Consider the following 17,616-nt stretch of genomic DNA (forward strand, 5'->3'; position numbering starts at 1 on the left):
GCCTTTATTCTCTTTATAACAATTTACTAAGCCCTAAAACTCGACTGCTAATTAGGACCCCATTATATTCGCCTAATACGCTTAAGGGACTTTATTGCGAATAATGCGTCGTTATAACGTAATTAATTTGGCAGTGCATCATACATTTACTGTATAATAAAAATATAAGATGTGAAATATTTTTTTATAGCTAAATCGCGTATATTTTTAACTGGCTTCAAAAAAGGAGGAGGTTCTCAATTTGATTTTTTTTTTCTCCGGCGGTATTTGTCAACCGATGTTGATGCTTTTTTGTTGGAAAGACGGTACATCGGTATTGCTCCCATTTCAATTTGACGAAAATATTCCACCTTAGGTGACAAACTAGGGGATTCATTACTAACACCGGTTTCGTGCACTTTCCGGTAACCGATTCAATAAAAATTGGCAAATAGATGTACTTCCACAAACTTTTGAGATCGGTTTTTTATAATTATTTTTATAAACAAACGAAAGTACCTGTTTGCTGGTCCCATGGTCATGGCCATAGACATCATTAGTCTAATATTAACAAATACACGCGATTTAACTCTGAAAAAAATAGGTTTGTTCAACCGCGACAACCAAACAAATCGATACAATAATTATAAAGTATATGAAAAAAATCGATATTTATTTTTGTGGCCGGCTTTAATAGAATCTTTACCCTACAGAAGCTACCCTCTTAAGGCAATTTACAAAGTAGGCCCCAGAAAAAAATTAACATTCTTATATTGGCGTTACAGTATATTTACGAAAACGTAATTTATACCAAGAAAAGTAATAATCTCGTAAAAAAATAGGCATAGAAATAATATTAATATGAAAAATAAAAATAAACCGACTGTTCTTGACAATCGTCTTCACAAACTCACAGCAACATCTCTGGGGGTGATTCACGTAATCAAACCGTTACGACTTCGTAGCGATTTAGTCGTTGGACTGCTTTTTCGTAGTCACGTGTGATAGTTAATGCCAGCGAGTCCAATTTTAAAGTCGTTCGATCCAAATGTTGTTAAAACGTATTCTGGCATATTCTGCTAAAATTTTGACAGTTCTTTCAATAAGCTTTGGACGACTAAATGTCATTAGTCGTTACGTTTTGATTCTACTCATATAATACCTATATATAATAATAATTTGGATAGGACGTCGATCGAACGACTACGTAACTTCAACGATATTTTGACAACTTGAACTTACGTGAATCGCGAATCGCACTACTGTTCACATAAAAAAATGTATTAGAATAGCGTTAAACAAAAACCTTTTGCAAATAGTTATATTATCGCCTCCGTGGGCGAGCGGTTACCATGCTGGTCAGCTACGCAGTGGTCCCGGGTTCGATTCATGGGCTGGGAGAAATATTTGTATGGTCATGGTTTATTTAACTCACGAGATAAATAAATGTAATCATGACTATAGTCAATTTCATATAGGATAACTCCTGTGACATTTCCAATGTTTACGTTTACGCATACTATTTTTAAGCAATCTCTCAACCAGGTTACCAAAAGAAATAGCAAAATTTGTCATAATGTACCAAAAACAAACAATATTTGTTACAACTGTAATTTTATTTAAAAATTATATGATAATGATAAAAATTAATTACCCCGATTACTTGTTGCGTGAAACGGAATATTTTATCCATAGAGATTTACACCGTAAAATCGATAAATCTAATCGTCTATTTTGTATCTCGCGTCAAAGCGAGTGCATATGAGTGTCAACAGCGCGTCAGTCGTCGTTCAAATGTGATATATACCTAATTATTTTGTGGAAAAAATAGAAATATTGCCGAATTGTGCTATTATATCATGTCGCGTAAAAAGCCAAAGTTTAAAAAATACTCCGGCAGTGATTTCTTTTCATCGGTAAGTACTAAAACTCTGTATTTTCTAATAATTTGAACAATACAATTTTCTTGCAACCTGCTAATAACAATATACATTGGTTGCTAGCCATCGCCGCCGTCAAAAGAATAATTCGAATGACGCTCAATGAATTGCTTGCACTTGCGTCGTATTACACTTGGTACTGGGTCCGTGTGTTGTAATCAAATTATCGATATGTAGAATCTCTGTATTTAGAAACCCGGTTTTGATTTAGTTCAACATTTTTTTTTTATTATAGCGGTACCCAAGTGTAAATATAAATTGTTTACACTTATTTAACAGCTAACAATTTTGATTATTTAAATGTTTGGTCCCAACACTCTTAATAGTTTTTTTAATTTTTAATTTAAGTAAAAACGATAAATTAATGGAAAAAAAGGAAATATAGATAGAAGAGGTACAGTATCGATAATTTTACAATGCACGTAATCTCGTGGAGTATCAAATGAAGACTTTGAGTTTGGAGATTTTCTTTCCCTTATCTACATGATTTCCTTTTCTCTGTACTTGCTTATTATACGTCACCTTCACCCTCTTGAGTTCTTAGTTTTATCACAGGCATGATTTACATTTGCAGTTTTTGTATCGATTTTTTTAGTTTCCCGCCGGATCCTTTTTAAAGGAGAAATGAGCTGAAGCAACAGGCGGTAAAAACTGGGTACCTACTAAATGTAGCACCATTTGGTAAAGGCATTTTATGACATCACATTCAATTATATACATATGCTTAACAACCGAAATATTCATTAATAAATACATCATTTGGCAAATCAGGTAATATATGACATGAAACTGAGTCGCAAATTATAGACCACATCTAAACGTGAAAACATTTCTGAAGCATTGTCAGTTATTTTTCGTCAAGTTTTCATGAAACAAATGATTCGCTTCTTCGCCTTCGGAAATAAGTATCTTCATTTTCTTGACAAGCTCGTCGACACTATAGGTGTAGTAATGTTCAGTCAGCTCAGAAAGAGGTAATTATTGAACAAATATATCATATTTCAGGGAGAATAAAGATTTTTATGATGACTGTGTTTTATTTCATTTGTGTTATATTTAAACCCTTCCAGTGAACGGATTAGCTTGAAATCTAGTAGTTTAATGAAAGTACGATGATAATATAATAAATCATTAAAACTGTCATTGTAGTATGTAGCTACGTTTACGCACACGCCTGCGTAGCCATGCCAATATGAATTAATATTTGCGTGTAGTAAAACCTTATGCGTATTTGGTAACATATGTGTGCGTGTAAAAGTCACCTACGCTAGTTTTCGAAGAAATTGCTTTAAATGCCGTTTCCATATACTCCGTGGTTAACCCTAATTGTAGCAAGTATAAAGCAATGCCTAGTTCAATATTCCGCTAGTTATGAAACATAATGTCGATATCAATTAAATGTCACATCCCTATCTGTAGATTGTCAACTTTTTGCTTTTGTTCCTAGAAGTTTATCTTGATAGGATTTTTAGCTTTTATGTGACTAGTAATAATAAAACCTTATTAGATCCAAGTAAGTTTCAATTTTTTTTACCAAAAATTTTTTATTATTGTCTATTTTCGTTCGATAATTTATAACCAATCTAAATTATGTTATCTTAGTACTAATGTAAGATTACGTTTTCAAATGTGTGTGTGTGGCGACACCGGTTTTGATACAAATGTTACTTGATGCCATTTCCATTCTTTTCTTTCTTCCGTGGCATACACCTTGTATACGCGTTATCTTTTGTTTTGAGTTTTGCGTGATGTTTTTGAAGTAATTGTTTAAATTTCGTTTCATTACAGTTGGTTTTGTGCTTTGTTGTTGACTTTTCATTTAATTGTTAATTTTTTATTTGTTGTGTAGTTTTTTGGTAACTTAATAATTGATTCCTTTCTATATTGTTTATTATTCATCCTTAAATTATTTTATGTAAATCGATTCTATCGTCGTTACAAATTAAATCGATAAGATATTTAAGTTGATTTTTTAAATTAGTTTTCACATTACTACAACTCTAGAGATTTCAAATCTCAAGCGCCACCGGGGCAAGTGTAAAAAATGGCGGGTTTTTTGAAGTTACGAGTACAGTTTTTATTTTAAGAATATTATAAAGACAAAACGAAGAAAGAAATAGTGACGAAGAAAGTTAGAACTATATTCCGCATTTTAAGCCAAAATGCAAGACTTTATCCTGAAAACTCCACTAATTACGAATTCACAGTTATTGTTCAAAGTGATAGAAGATAATGTGATTTAAGTGAAAATAAAACATAAATATTGATTCACGCCGTTTAAAATCCTATTTAATACACCCAAATAAGTGAACTAAGTTATTTAAGACAAAGTTGAAACATAATGTATTAGAATTTAGAACTAAAATGGCAATTATTACTGAGGATCCCGATAATTAAACGAAGACATGGCTCAAAGGACTTGTATCCAAGCCAAAACTATTAATAAAAAAAAGTCACCGGAATCATGCTCTGTGAAATTAAACTATTTCGGAATCGATATTTTAGCGAAATTAAGTCATTAATATTTCCGCGATTAGCAAAGCAAGATCTTCAACCCCCTTATGAGCGGTTTTTATATATCTTATTTAGTATCAGTTTTATTGTTATACGACATTTTTCAATTAAATAAAACTTTAGGTGCCAATATTTCGAAAATTACCAAAATACAAATGCGATATTATGACCAGGAGGGCAGAAGTGTATACCAATGTCTTTTTACAAAGAGCAACCCCCGAAGTTGCTTACTCATACTTTTCGGGGGAATTTGCATTATGTAAACATAATCGACATCTACCACGACTCATTAAAGTTCAAACTGAATGTCACAACTGGTTTAACGTGGAATCTTAGGGGTTATAATTTGTTTAATAATTACTTAGATAATAGTTTTTGTTTTCTTTTTTTTCTCTACATGATTTTAACCATTTTCTTTTTAAATTAAGGTTATTTTCTCGTTAATGCTGTACACGCCTATAATGGTACAACACACTGCATAAAAATGTATATGTTAAAACAGTGTAAGGTTCTCTATGTGTCTGCTGACTTTGTATCTAAATATATATACAAATTAATAAATGAATAATAATATAACAATTACGTAACTTCGTAACTTATCCACCTTTTTTTTTTTTCTAAATAAAATAGTGACGGGTCGGCCTTTTCTGATGGCCTTACTGACCACGGCAGTATACGTAACAAAATTTAAAAAAAAACTCACATGCGCCCTTTCAACTAACGGCGGCAGTATAATTGTCCTATCTTAAAATATTAGATAGAGGATGAGGAAGTCAAGGGAGTAACTCAATTTTTAATATAATGAAGTTGAAATTCTCTTTTCACCGTTTTTCTTACGAACTAGGCATGTTTTATGGTTCGAAATAAATTATTATCATTCTGCTTTCTCATTTTTCGGCCTTTTACGGACCCAAATCAAGTAAATGCAAGTATGGTGTGTTGTGATAAGAGCCTAGTTCGTATTTTTCTGTCTACGTGACTACAACAACAACAATAGCATCGTTCACTTACACATCCCACTGCTGAGAACGGGGAACTCTCATGCGAGGGTTTAGGCCATAGTTGGTCACCCTGGCTTAAAATGGGATGGAGACTTTACACGTCTTCCGAGGTTGTAGGTTTCACCACGATTTTTACCTTCACCGAAAAGCACTTGGTAAATTTGTTTGAATTTTACTCATAAATTTGAATCCACGGCCTTGAGAGGCGGTAGCCTATACCATGGTAACTTCTGTCAAATTTGGTGACCTCAGTTTTTTTATGTGCGTGAACTTATTTTGCAAGGTAGTGTAGAAGGTTCCTTTAAAAACCCATAATTTGAGGCTGTGGATTAGAGAACTAGAGCCTGTTGTGGAAAGGATAGTCAAGACTTATACTTTTCCTTGTCACCAAATTCTAGTTACTTTATCTTTAAGTTTACGTGTTTACAAATTTTTTTCAGTTATTGTCTTTTACATGTTAACTATTTTGAGAACTACAATATCTACTAGGTAAGTAATTCTATGTACTTTATTGTTATTAAAGAGTATGGGCCGAAACAAAAATGCACTACAGTTTCTTTTAAATATATAACCACTACCGAGCCTACATGTAATATATGAGAAATATTCTTGACTTCTAACAAACCTCCTAGAACTTTTCCTTTCACAGGAGTATAAATATGTGTCCGTTTATTCTTGACACCTGGTTTTAACCAAGTCTACCGCTTTCCACGTGTCCATCCACATTCGCTCTATAAATTTGTATACTCAATCTACCAACATCCGTCCTTTACTATCCTAATCAATACACCAAAACGCTCTCTTACCACACTGTTCCGAATTCTTAATTATACGAAGAGAGATAGAAATGTCGCACATAAAACTAAATATTGTCGTAACTCAATTATGGTGAAATTAAGAAAACACGATTTGAAAATTCAAAACCTTACTGAATGGCGAATAATGGGTTTTTTTTATTTATACATAATATCTTATGATTCACTTATCGGTAAACGAGAATATATTATTGGTTCCATTCAGTAATTTTTGACTGGGACTTAAAACGTTTTCCAAAAATCGAGAACCTTCTGCGATATCCAGGGGCACTATGATTTTCTTCATCGAAAGATATACCTATCAAACATTCACAAATGTATGTAACATAGAAATTAAAGTCATGTGTACAAGGGTTTTGATGGAATCGTCATCCTCTCCATTGACAGTGACAAACAACTGTTCTTTCCACTGGGCTACCGCTCTTGCCCTCTCGCTCTCTCACAAAATTTACTTATAATGAACAAAAATTATCCATAACGGAGATGTTCAATTTTGGCCCAAATTGTATACCGAGGTAGAATTTATGTGATTTTTAAATTTCAATAGAAATTTGCTGAAAAATTAAATTCTTCAATTATACGATAAAAGAAAAACGACACTGCTTTCGAAGAAACGTAGATTATCATGATTTGGCAGCTGTGACTGTAGCTTAATAATCGGGTTCGATCGAGAGAATGTCCGAAAGTCGGTGATGAAAATATCAAAAACACAAATAGTAACTCCAGGAACGCCAATCCAAAGAAACACAGATCAGAAACGAAATAAGAAATCTCTATGACGTGGACATGTGGATCGCGTCATAATGTAACATTTAAAGTGTTTAAATGGCGACCTTTAGCAGCAATGCAGTAGATATACAGTTTTAATGATGCAATAGCCTATAAATCCCAAGTGTAGCGATGCAATAGCGCGTTTGTATCGATGCAGTCGCGCGCTTGCATCGCTGCTATAGTCGCCGTGTGTAACCACTCTTAAATAGAGTTTAAGAGATTGAGACATAGTTTTTTAGCTGACCTTATTAGATATTGTATATAATAATGGACTCGTATTGAATGCGTTATAAAGGAATTAGTAGGATATTTTTTACAAACCTACAAATGATGTTTAAATCTATTTTTTAAATAATCCCTATGGCTGGATACCTATTATTTAAGTCATAGATATTGCCATATACAATTATTATGTTACCATACGTTCGAACGATAATTTTGAGAGGTACAAGTGATTAACAAATTCCATTTTATTTTTTATGAATTCACTGTAATTTTTTATTCAATAATATGTAATAAATACTTATCTATCACATATTATCTATATATTACCTAGGTAACCGAACTATATATAATTTACACTACGTCTATACAACGCGGATTTCGTCAGATATAACATTTAAATCGAGTAGGTATGACATTTTATACGGAACGAATAGACTTTTTTGTACATTTTGGACAGCGGTCTCATAGTAAAACCAGTTAATATTGAGAAGTACGTATTGATTGAATATATGAAAACAAACATGACTAATCTTCTTCTACGTAGAATACATGGATTACACAAATATCACTTCATTGTAATGCGCAACAACTCAACAAGTTGGTTCTTTTATTTACGAAATTTAAAAAAAAAATATTATAACCAAATCAACAACTTCAATCTATAGACAAGAACATTCACAACAACTACATGTTCAAACAAACAACTATCAATAGTGACATTGTTTTGTTTTAATGTTGAATTTTGTCAAAGAGTATCACTATCGTAGTACCGTGGACAGACGCCACAGTCCATACCTATTGGGAATGAGCTTGACAGGCAAATAATATTGAGTGTTTACCAATGACATGTATCCATTTTGGAATTAACGTAAACTTCCTGTCATCCAGTTGGGGAATTAACGTAAAGTTCCTGGCAACGTCGCTATTACTTGCACAATACATTTCATTTTGCTTTGATTATATTACTAAAAAAAAACAAATTATGTAAAAAAATACAGTCGAGTTTTTGAAATTATTGCTGTCAATTTATGTATGTTGCCTTGCCGAAAGGCTAGGATCTTGCAGCCTGGTATTCTTGTTATTTTTTTTTAAATTTATACATCCAAATGGTAACTATAGAAATTATTTTACTCATATTATCCCTACTCTGTTATTGTGAAGTCATAACACTCTGTTGCTTATTAATCTATGATATTGAAGTGTTGTGTCGTAACCGCACACCAGTAAAACACAGCGTGTACGGAACGTCGCATCTAGCACGCTAGTACATAGATATTGTTGAATAAAATTGTGACAAAGAACACCAACATGCGGGGAACGAAAAACAGGGGTATTGTTTAAAAAATGATTTAAAACAAATGAAAACCGAAACAATCAAGACCAACAGAACGAAAAACTTACGATTTCGACGACGATCGCGATCGACTAGCTCTATTCTTCTTTTGACCCGTGGACACCATTTCGGGAGCGAAATTCGAGCATTCTGCTGCTGCACCGAGACCCGATAGAGTATCGATTGCCGAGCCTCAACCGTTACAGCCTAACTGTACATTTGCATGCGTGCACGTATAGACAACCAGTTTGATTGAACCTTAGGCGTCACTTGTAATGTGTAAAGTAGGGGCCCCTTTTAAATTGGTGCTCTCGGAATTTCGGCTGCGACCCGGTTCCGGCATGCAACACACGCGCACGCGTACTAGAATGGTGGGGCGGGAGGGGAGTGCACCGAGTTGCGCAAAGTGCCGCAGCGGCGGTCACTCTGCAGCTGTAGTTTGGGAAAGAGTAGCTTGCTTCAGACAACAAATTGAACGAATGAATGAATGGAATAATCTTTTAATACATATTTATTGGGTATATCATTAGAAGACGATATTAATAAACTTACTATATTGTTAAAATATTTTACGAGAGTGATTTTATGTTCTATTGTGTGCAATAAAGTATATTGCTTTGCGATGAATTGTATACAATATGCAACACGTGTAAAAGGTCATTGACATATTTCAATACTTGGGAATAAAACAACAAACAACCACAAACTTTGTTAGGAGGAAATTTTATTTTAACCTAAAAAACATAATTCCCGCGACTTCTAATTGAAATGCAATAATGCAGTACAAGTTTTTTTACAAAGCCATTGACCTAAATTCATTTATTTTTCATATATTAAATTTAGTATTAGTTTATGTACGATTATTGTGGACCATCGGATAATTTGGAAAATATCTTTTGTTGTTAAATTTGTGTTATGGTTATTTATTACTATATCAATATTCCATAAAAATCTCAAGGTTATTGTAATTTATTGATATCAGTAGGTATTTTCGAAGGTAATTCCTTATCATGAGACACATCGGTAGCGTATTACCATGATGACTAATTTTATGTTTCGAATTAAAATTATATTGTACTGGTTTAACGCTCTGTTTAAATATATTTTTTTAATTACCAAATGGAGACTGAAATATAATAAAATGGCGCATAATATAACAATACAATAAATAGTCAAATAAATAACTTCCTGATTAATCTGATTACAAAATTGCTCTACGCAAGTACAATGTGCACGATTCTAACGGGCCCCAAACAAAGCCCTGCATCGAGCGAATACAGCCTTTACTGCATTCAATGTTCCCACAGGTCCCCCCGCGCGTCGCACCGCTCCCCTCCCGGGTCATAATTTACTACGACGACGTAAGCACATTGAAATTTTGGACTCTATTTCCACGAACGAAGCAGTGAAATTGCTTAGAGACACATTCAGAGCTCCGATTTTCCACTAACTACAAAACAAACACAACGAATTTGAACCTTAATGCTAAGGCGATAATAACGATAAGGTTATTGAATAGGTAGGATTTGGCATGGTCGCAGTGTAGTTGTAGAGTTCTAGTATTTATGTAACGATGAGAAAAATGTACGCAATAATAAAAAGTTTAATAGGAACTTGTGTACATTTTAATAGGAACGAAAATCCCGTGCCTGATTGTTTTTTTAATGTGTTTATGACGATTGATTTCATGATTAGAAATGCTTTGATTGTATGATTATTTGGAAAGGATAGATTTTTTTTACGATACCAAGTGACGCATGATATTAAAGCCCACTGCCACTGCGCCCGTAATCCTCAGATATGTAAGTTGACAAGTCCCAGTACTACCAGGACCCTTAACAAACCGGAACACAGTAATGCTCACGTCACTGCTCGGCGGCAGAAATAGGAATAAATTGATGATGACAATGATAAGCTGGCGGAAAGAATAAAAAGTAATAAGTACCAGGATTCCAGACTACCTTTGGAGTCAAAATCCCGTGCGGTCCCAGTACCCTTCATCTGTACAAAATGTTATCCAAAAAATTAATAGGCTGTTTGGGAAACCCAAGGGCCGGCAGCTACTTTGCCCAACGCATTAGCATAGCAATACAAAGGGGGAACGCTGCCAGCATCTTGGGCACCTTGTCACGGGGACGCTACTATATTCATACCCACCAAGTATTAGTTTCTAGTATTTAAGTTTTTATTGTACCTTTCACACTGTATATTTTAACTTATTGTCTAATAAATAGTTAAAAATACATAATGTGTTTCAAGTAGTTCGTGTTATTTTTATGATTTTCATTTAATTAAAGCAATTTTGAAGGCTTTATTATAATGCCAAGGAGAAGAATTTTCCATTTAGTTCATCTCGTTAGTTCTGGTATATGTTAGGTCAGCGCTCTTTCACCACCACCAAGTTGTTCACAGTAGCTTCATGTTAAACAATTCCGAGATGCAGCTGTCCTTTAATGCATGTATTGTTCGTAAACATTTCGGAATTTATTAATTTTTTTTATTACTTTCTGTTAAGCTTTATTTGTTTTTTTTTACCTTACCCGTATATTATCAAAATAAAAATACAACGATGAGAAGAAAATTTGGAAAATTACTTGCCCTTTGAAAACCAAGTAATTTGACACAAATCACCAAGAACATTTGAAGCACGCATACAACGATTGCACTAGTCATACCGTGACCGTGCAACGGTACTTGAAATTGGCTCAAATCATAGCTCAACTGCATCGCACTACCATTAGATACGCCTGCATTTTGGGGAACAAAGCTGAATCGAAAATTCTTTTTTCGCTAAGTACCGTACAAAGAGATCGTACTTTATTGTACCGTAACCTATTAAGAAGACACCAATGGCGGCTGCTTTCAGGTTTACCTAAACTTCAAGTGATACACATAGAGTAAATACTACCTCCTGAAATATCGGAATTATTAAAAAAAAATATTTCGTATGGTATAGTGTGTATTTTAAATTATAATTACAAAGCTTTTCTTCTAAATCATTGACTTACAATTATATGGACGTCGGGTCCGCGCTAAAAAGTGTCCGAACTTATAGGGCGTTAAAATCGTATACAGAGCGTCATTCACGCTTTAGTCTTCGTTTGTTCGACTGACAGCGAAGCAAGCAAAATTAGACAGTACTGCGATGACATTACAATTTAAATTCAACGTTTTAGCTTTTTCATATTCCTTTACATGTCACTACGTTTAAATAGGTTGACTTGGGATAATTTTTTCGTGGTTTTTGTGTTAGACCCGTCGTCCATTTATTTGTAAGTCAATGTTCTAAATACACTATCGTAGTAATAATAATGCATATAGATATAAAAAAGGTTAACCAGGTGGGTTTTTTTTATAATACCAAATGACGGGACGATCAAGTCGTACGCCTGGTGGTAAACTGGAACTCTAAACTGAAACACAGTAATGCTGACATTACTGCTTGGCGGCAGAACTAGGTAAGGTGGCAGTACTTCCCTGGACGAACTCTTTAACAAGCACCTCTACTGCTACTAAAGTGGTCCTGGAGAAAAGCTTAAAAACAGCTACACAGACGAGAAGGACGCTGTTAAACAGAGAGAAACATTAATAATAACCATAGGCACTGGAATAGTAAAATAATTACTAGTTACATAACAAATAACCATTCCGGTATTTCAGAAGGAGGTATTATTCACTCTATGTGTATTATGTAGTTCTTTGTAGTTAAGGTGAGCATACTCCGCCTATTGGAATTAATTTACTAAAATTAGATACTACAAAATCGACTACTATGTAGTTAAAAATAACCATCAATTACATAAACGAGTATATCTTAATTGTAATAAAACATCTTTATTCATTTTGCCTTATAAAAAGCAACGACCTATATAAAACCACCTTTTTTCAATGTCCGTATAAAAATTATACAGATTTAATAACAATACAGATAGGGGCGTAACAAATATGAGAAACATAGCAAACTCGTTAGTTTAACTACATTCTGTGTCTCAGACAGTAATCTGTTAAAATGGATACTTTTGTATATGCATGTATAAATTATACAACAAAAGTTGATTGTTGTTTAATATCATATTACAGTTATAATATGGACCACAGTTTCTATGTCGCACTGCTGTTGCAATTGCTTATAACTCATAATCTAAGATACTTCATCTTCGGTACCACCTCAGCTAGAATTAAAATTTTTACCGTACTAATACGGTTCGTTTTGCTTGGGGCTAGCGACAGGGACACTGGCTTTATTTCATAATTTATTTTTTTACAAACAAAATTAAAAGAATTTGAAAAATGGATATCGTATACTATACGTGTTTTAGTTACGTGTTTAGTTCAGTTGATATAAAAAAAAAATCATTGCTATATTGAAATTACCTATGAGATAAGTTTGTGTTCTATTGTAAACATTTTTAGGAGGGTGTTACTCAGTGTAAGATCCTCAATTTTACTATATATTTCTTCCAAAGTAATTGATTCCACACTTTCACTGCTATGCGAAATCAACCAACGCCATTTGAGATTGTTGCAGTGTAGACTCTTAACTCATAATGGCACAAACATTTTGTGTCCAAGGAGAAAACATTCCTTACTCAAAAATACAAAATCGTTAAGATTTATTTATTTATTTATTGAGGAATGACAAACAAATGTACACGGTGAGTTATACAGAATAAGAATATCGGTTTAGCTAATAGTACAATCAACCACATCATCCACAGATTACTACAAAAATATAAAATTTTAAATTGAAGCATAATCGCTAGTGTAATTATTTAAAAGTGCAATGCCGACAAAGAAAATAAGTTTAAAAAACAAACAAACTTAATAACGTTACTAAGTACAATTAAAAAAAAAACAGTTTCACAATCCACTACAGTGTCATACCCAATGCTTCAGTAACCGCCCTCTTAAATTTGTATTTAGACAGATCAAAAATGTCAACTTCCGACAATAGCTCATTATAATTTTGAAATGGTCGCCTTAGAGGAGCGCGTATACCGAGACGTAAGTGCAAAGATCTCTCTAATAATCTTTGATATATACATAAATTTTAATAATCCTTCACCGGAAGTGAATAATGATTTTTTTTATCGATTCTATTACAAAAGATTGTATTAACAGTATAAAATACAAGTTATTACCAAGATATAACAATGCATATTCATTCATTTCCGACACGACACGTTTGTTTATAAAATGTAAACAAACAAAAACAAGCGTTGAAGTGCGCGAGCGCATTTAAAAGTCATGTTCTGGGTCAGATTGATTGGTGCAACAACATAGAGACGAAAGTTAAACAACTACAACTATAGACGGGGTTCTTTGATTCTTACATGACGTCATCAATTTCAGGCAAACTTCTAGTCCATTGTTTTTTCAAGGTTAGTTTATTAACTGCAACGTAGAGGTCCTGGGTTCGATTTCCGAGCCGAGAGAAATAATTCTATGGCCTACATTTATTTCTCTCGAGAGTTTGTTGTGTTACATATAGACAACCACAAATTACACTCATGGCATCCGCGATATAGGATTTCCATAGTGCTATAAATAAAAAAATCTTTATTTTAAACTTAGCGCAATGAATGTGTGCGTTTTTATTATTACTATTATTTGAGAGTTTATTAAGTGCCAGGTTAAGTGTAACCGGCGCGGCGGTAGTAATGGTACCTACCATACAAAAAAATTATTAAGCAAATGAAAAAAAACTGTTTTTTGAAAACGTATTTGCAAAACCGCCTATTTGGCTGTTGGTACATTTGTTGAAGTAATTGGCCCACCTTACTTCAACAAATGTGTATGTATGTATTTAGTAGCAGTAGAGGTCCTTGTGAAAGAGTTAGTTCAGTGAAGTACTGTCACCTTATCTATTTCTGCCGACACGCAGTAATGTGAGCATTGGTGTTTTCCGGTTTTGAAGGGTAAGGGTGCTGGTGAGATTACCACCAGGCGCAGGACTTCCCGTCACTTTGTATCATAAAAAAAACGCAAAACTCACAAAAGTTTTACAGCAATCTGATGAATAATAAAAAAACAAACATTCTTATTACACATTTATACACATAGACCTGCAGCACCTTATACCGACAAAGAAATAAATTCGTTGATTAATTTCGGGACAGCATTTAGGCCACCAATTTAATAATAATAATAATAACGCACACACTCAACATAGCTTGGGGAACAACTAGGGAAACCCTGTGTCGCGGGTGCCATGGACACACACATAGACAATCACAAATTACACCCAAACTCACGAGAGAAATAACTGTAGGCCATACAATATTTCTCCCGGCCCGGGAATCGAACCTGGGACCTCTGCTTGGCAGTCCGGCATGGTAACCGTCCGGCCACGGAGGCAATTAAAATTAAAATTAAAAATTGCAATTTTGATAACAATTGTGGATTCAAATTACCCGTAACATCTTTGTTCACGGCAAACGTATTTTACGGTTTCAAATAGATGCAAAATGCATCTACGTTGGGAAAGAAAGACGCGGCACTCCGGATGGCCGGCGATGCGTGCGCTAAGATTCCGCGATTACGTAAAACATTTCGACACCGACGACGCAGGCGCAGCCAACGGGTTTTCTAATTCCTCCGATGCAACCATTTCGAGGCAAGTGCATGGTGAGAATTAATTCATACGAATAAGGTTGTTTATTGCGCTCAAGTAAAACTTTAACTTGTTCGAAAGCGGTGACGGTTCAGTGGGACAACGGTTGCTCCTTGAGAAACCCATGGTTTGATTCATTTTGCAGTGTTAAATCACTCAGGAACAAAGGATTCCGTAATATATGCCGGATAAATTAAATGGACTACGCTAAGTATCTGTATAACAATAAGTTTTGGGAGGTGACTGAAGTGCACTGCTGGTTTGGGCGCATTAGGTGCACTGTAAAGTACTCCAAATCACCCAAATGCTTTAAAAGCACGATATATTCTTCTAATGTGTAATATAATTATATTTCTGTCCATATCCAACCTCTTAGGGTGACATGGCACATCAATGTTTTTTAAACTTATTAAATATCTTTTTAGATCTAATGTTCAATTGTTTTATCACTGATCCATTAACTATGATACGAATCTACATTTTATCACATTTAACAATATTGATAATTTAAATAAATGCCTTAAAACAAAACTAAATATGTTTATCTACCCTAGATAAACTCGAAACAAAGAAAATAATAACTTTCTAATGCATTTCCCTAGCCAAAATCGTGTCGGCCCCGTCCCACCGTCGGTCGCGGGCGCAGGTCGCCAAAATAGAAAGTTGCAAGTTGCAGTACGCAATGCGCGTGCGCGTGCTCGTTCACTATTCTCTATATGATAATCGTGTGACGTAAGGGTTTTTAGCCGCCTTTCGTTGTTAGTCGCAATAAACACAAAATTGATACGAGTAGTTAACAAAATATCCAATTGCTCTACGATTCGTTTAACTTGAAGTTTATTTTTATGTAAGTGTTAACTACTCCGACAACAGTAGCTATACGATACAGCATTCAGAACAACAATCAATATGAAGTCAACACAAAAGTTTGTAAAAGCTAAAATCACATTGAGTTTTAAGTAATTGGACAATAAGTTAAAATTCCTACAATACCATACAATACTAGAAACTAAGAGAAAGAAAGAATACAGTACAATACTGGAACCTAATACTACTCGTAGAATTAAATTCTATGAATAAAATTGTCTCCGCGGCAAAGTGCCGAAGACGCCAGCGTTCCCCCTTTGTATTGCTACGTTAATACATTGGGCGAGGTAGCTGCCGACACTTGGGTTTCCTACACAGTCTGTCAGTCTGTTAATTTTAAGTAATAAACTATAGTATTTAGATTTATAAAATAACAGACTAACACCGAGTCTTTCTAATAGGATAATTACTTGTAAACCCTGTGTCGCTGGTGCCATGGATTCACACATAGACAACCACAAATTACACCCAAAGTCACGAGATAAATAAATATAGGCCATGCAAATATTTCTCCCGGCCCGGAAATCGAAACTGAGACCTCTGCGTGGCAGTTTTAGTTTCGGCATGTTCGCAGCGGCTCACGTCGACTGTTTTTACTCGACCATGCGCAAACGGGCATTGGCACTGGTGAGTAGGGTACGGGTCAGCCCCAACACCATCATGCGCATGATTGCGGACAGGTTCGACTGTCCATATATGAACCAAGCTTGTCGCCTGCATGTTGTTTCAAACACTTAGTTCATAAGTTAAATAATTTTATAATGAAAGTTTGTGTTTTGTAATATTTTGTAAATTTTAATTTACATTATTATTACCTGCATTAAATTTCAGGTAATAATAATGTAATGTGTAGTGAATGTATTGTCTATAATATGGGTTTTTGCTGCCCGAAATAAACGAATTTTATTTTATTTATTTATTTTTTATTTACTTAGATACAAATTTGTCAACATTCCTAAAAGACCTTTTTGGAAGTGTTTATTTTCGTTGTACTAGTATTTTTCTAGACAGTATTTTTGTAAATATCGGGCTACATTATTTGTACATCCATATCATATATTGATAGCAATCAGCATTACTTACGGCTACCTTCTAGGCATCGCAGAATTTCGTACTAAAAGAAATTGACATTGTGATATACTTGGTACGCAAGAATTGGAACAAAATCAATCAATTTTTCGAACACGTCTCACAGATAAGTAGTGCACTCCGTGATGCCTTGTTCTGCAGGATTGAATATAAGAAACTTGACCGCATCGATAGTCGCCGATATCAGAATCAGATCAAATGTTTTTTGTGGATTTTAGCATCAGTGGACCAGAAAACGGTGGTATCGTGAGAAAATGAACAGCCTACTTTGATGTAGCAGTTGATGACCACAACTCTATCAAGCACAAAACAGCAAGCAAGATCTCATGAACGGTTGGATTCTTGTCGTATAGCCGAAATGGCAGACGGATAGAAGGAAGACGGATGATTTCCCAGACATCAAATAGAGAAATGGCGGTGAGAAGAAGCCGTAGTAGAGTCTGGTTTTTGATTAATAAGGCGAAAATTC

General features: G+C 34.4%; 1 protein-coding gene across 1 annotated transcript in view; it reads right to left on the minus strand.

The window, feature by feature from the left end:
- Positions 1–8,708, minus strand: part of LOC113226150 (zinc finger protein chinmo) — a 68,282-nt gene extending 59,574 nt beyond the window's left edge. Inside the window, exon 1 of the mRNA XM_026458681.1 lies at positions 8,647–8,708. Within this exon, the coding sequence (XP_026314466.1) occupies positions 8,647–8,705 (59 nt within the window). The 5' untranslated portion in view covers positions 8,706–8,708. The remainder of the gene's footprint in view (positions 1–8,646) is intronic.
- Between the last annotated feature and the right edge of the window lie 8,908 nt (positions 8,709–17,616).

The sequence above is a fragment of the Hyposmocoma kahamanoa genome, unplaced genomic scaffold (genome assembly GCF_003589595.1).
Source record: "Hyposmocoma kahamanoa isolate Upper Pololo Valley unplaced genomic scaffold, ASM358959v1 182, whole genome shotgun sequence".
Lineage (NCBI taxonomy): Eukaryota > Metazoa > Arthropoda > Insecta > Lepidoptera > Cosmopterigidae > Hyposmocoma > Hyposmocoma kahamanoa.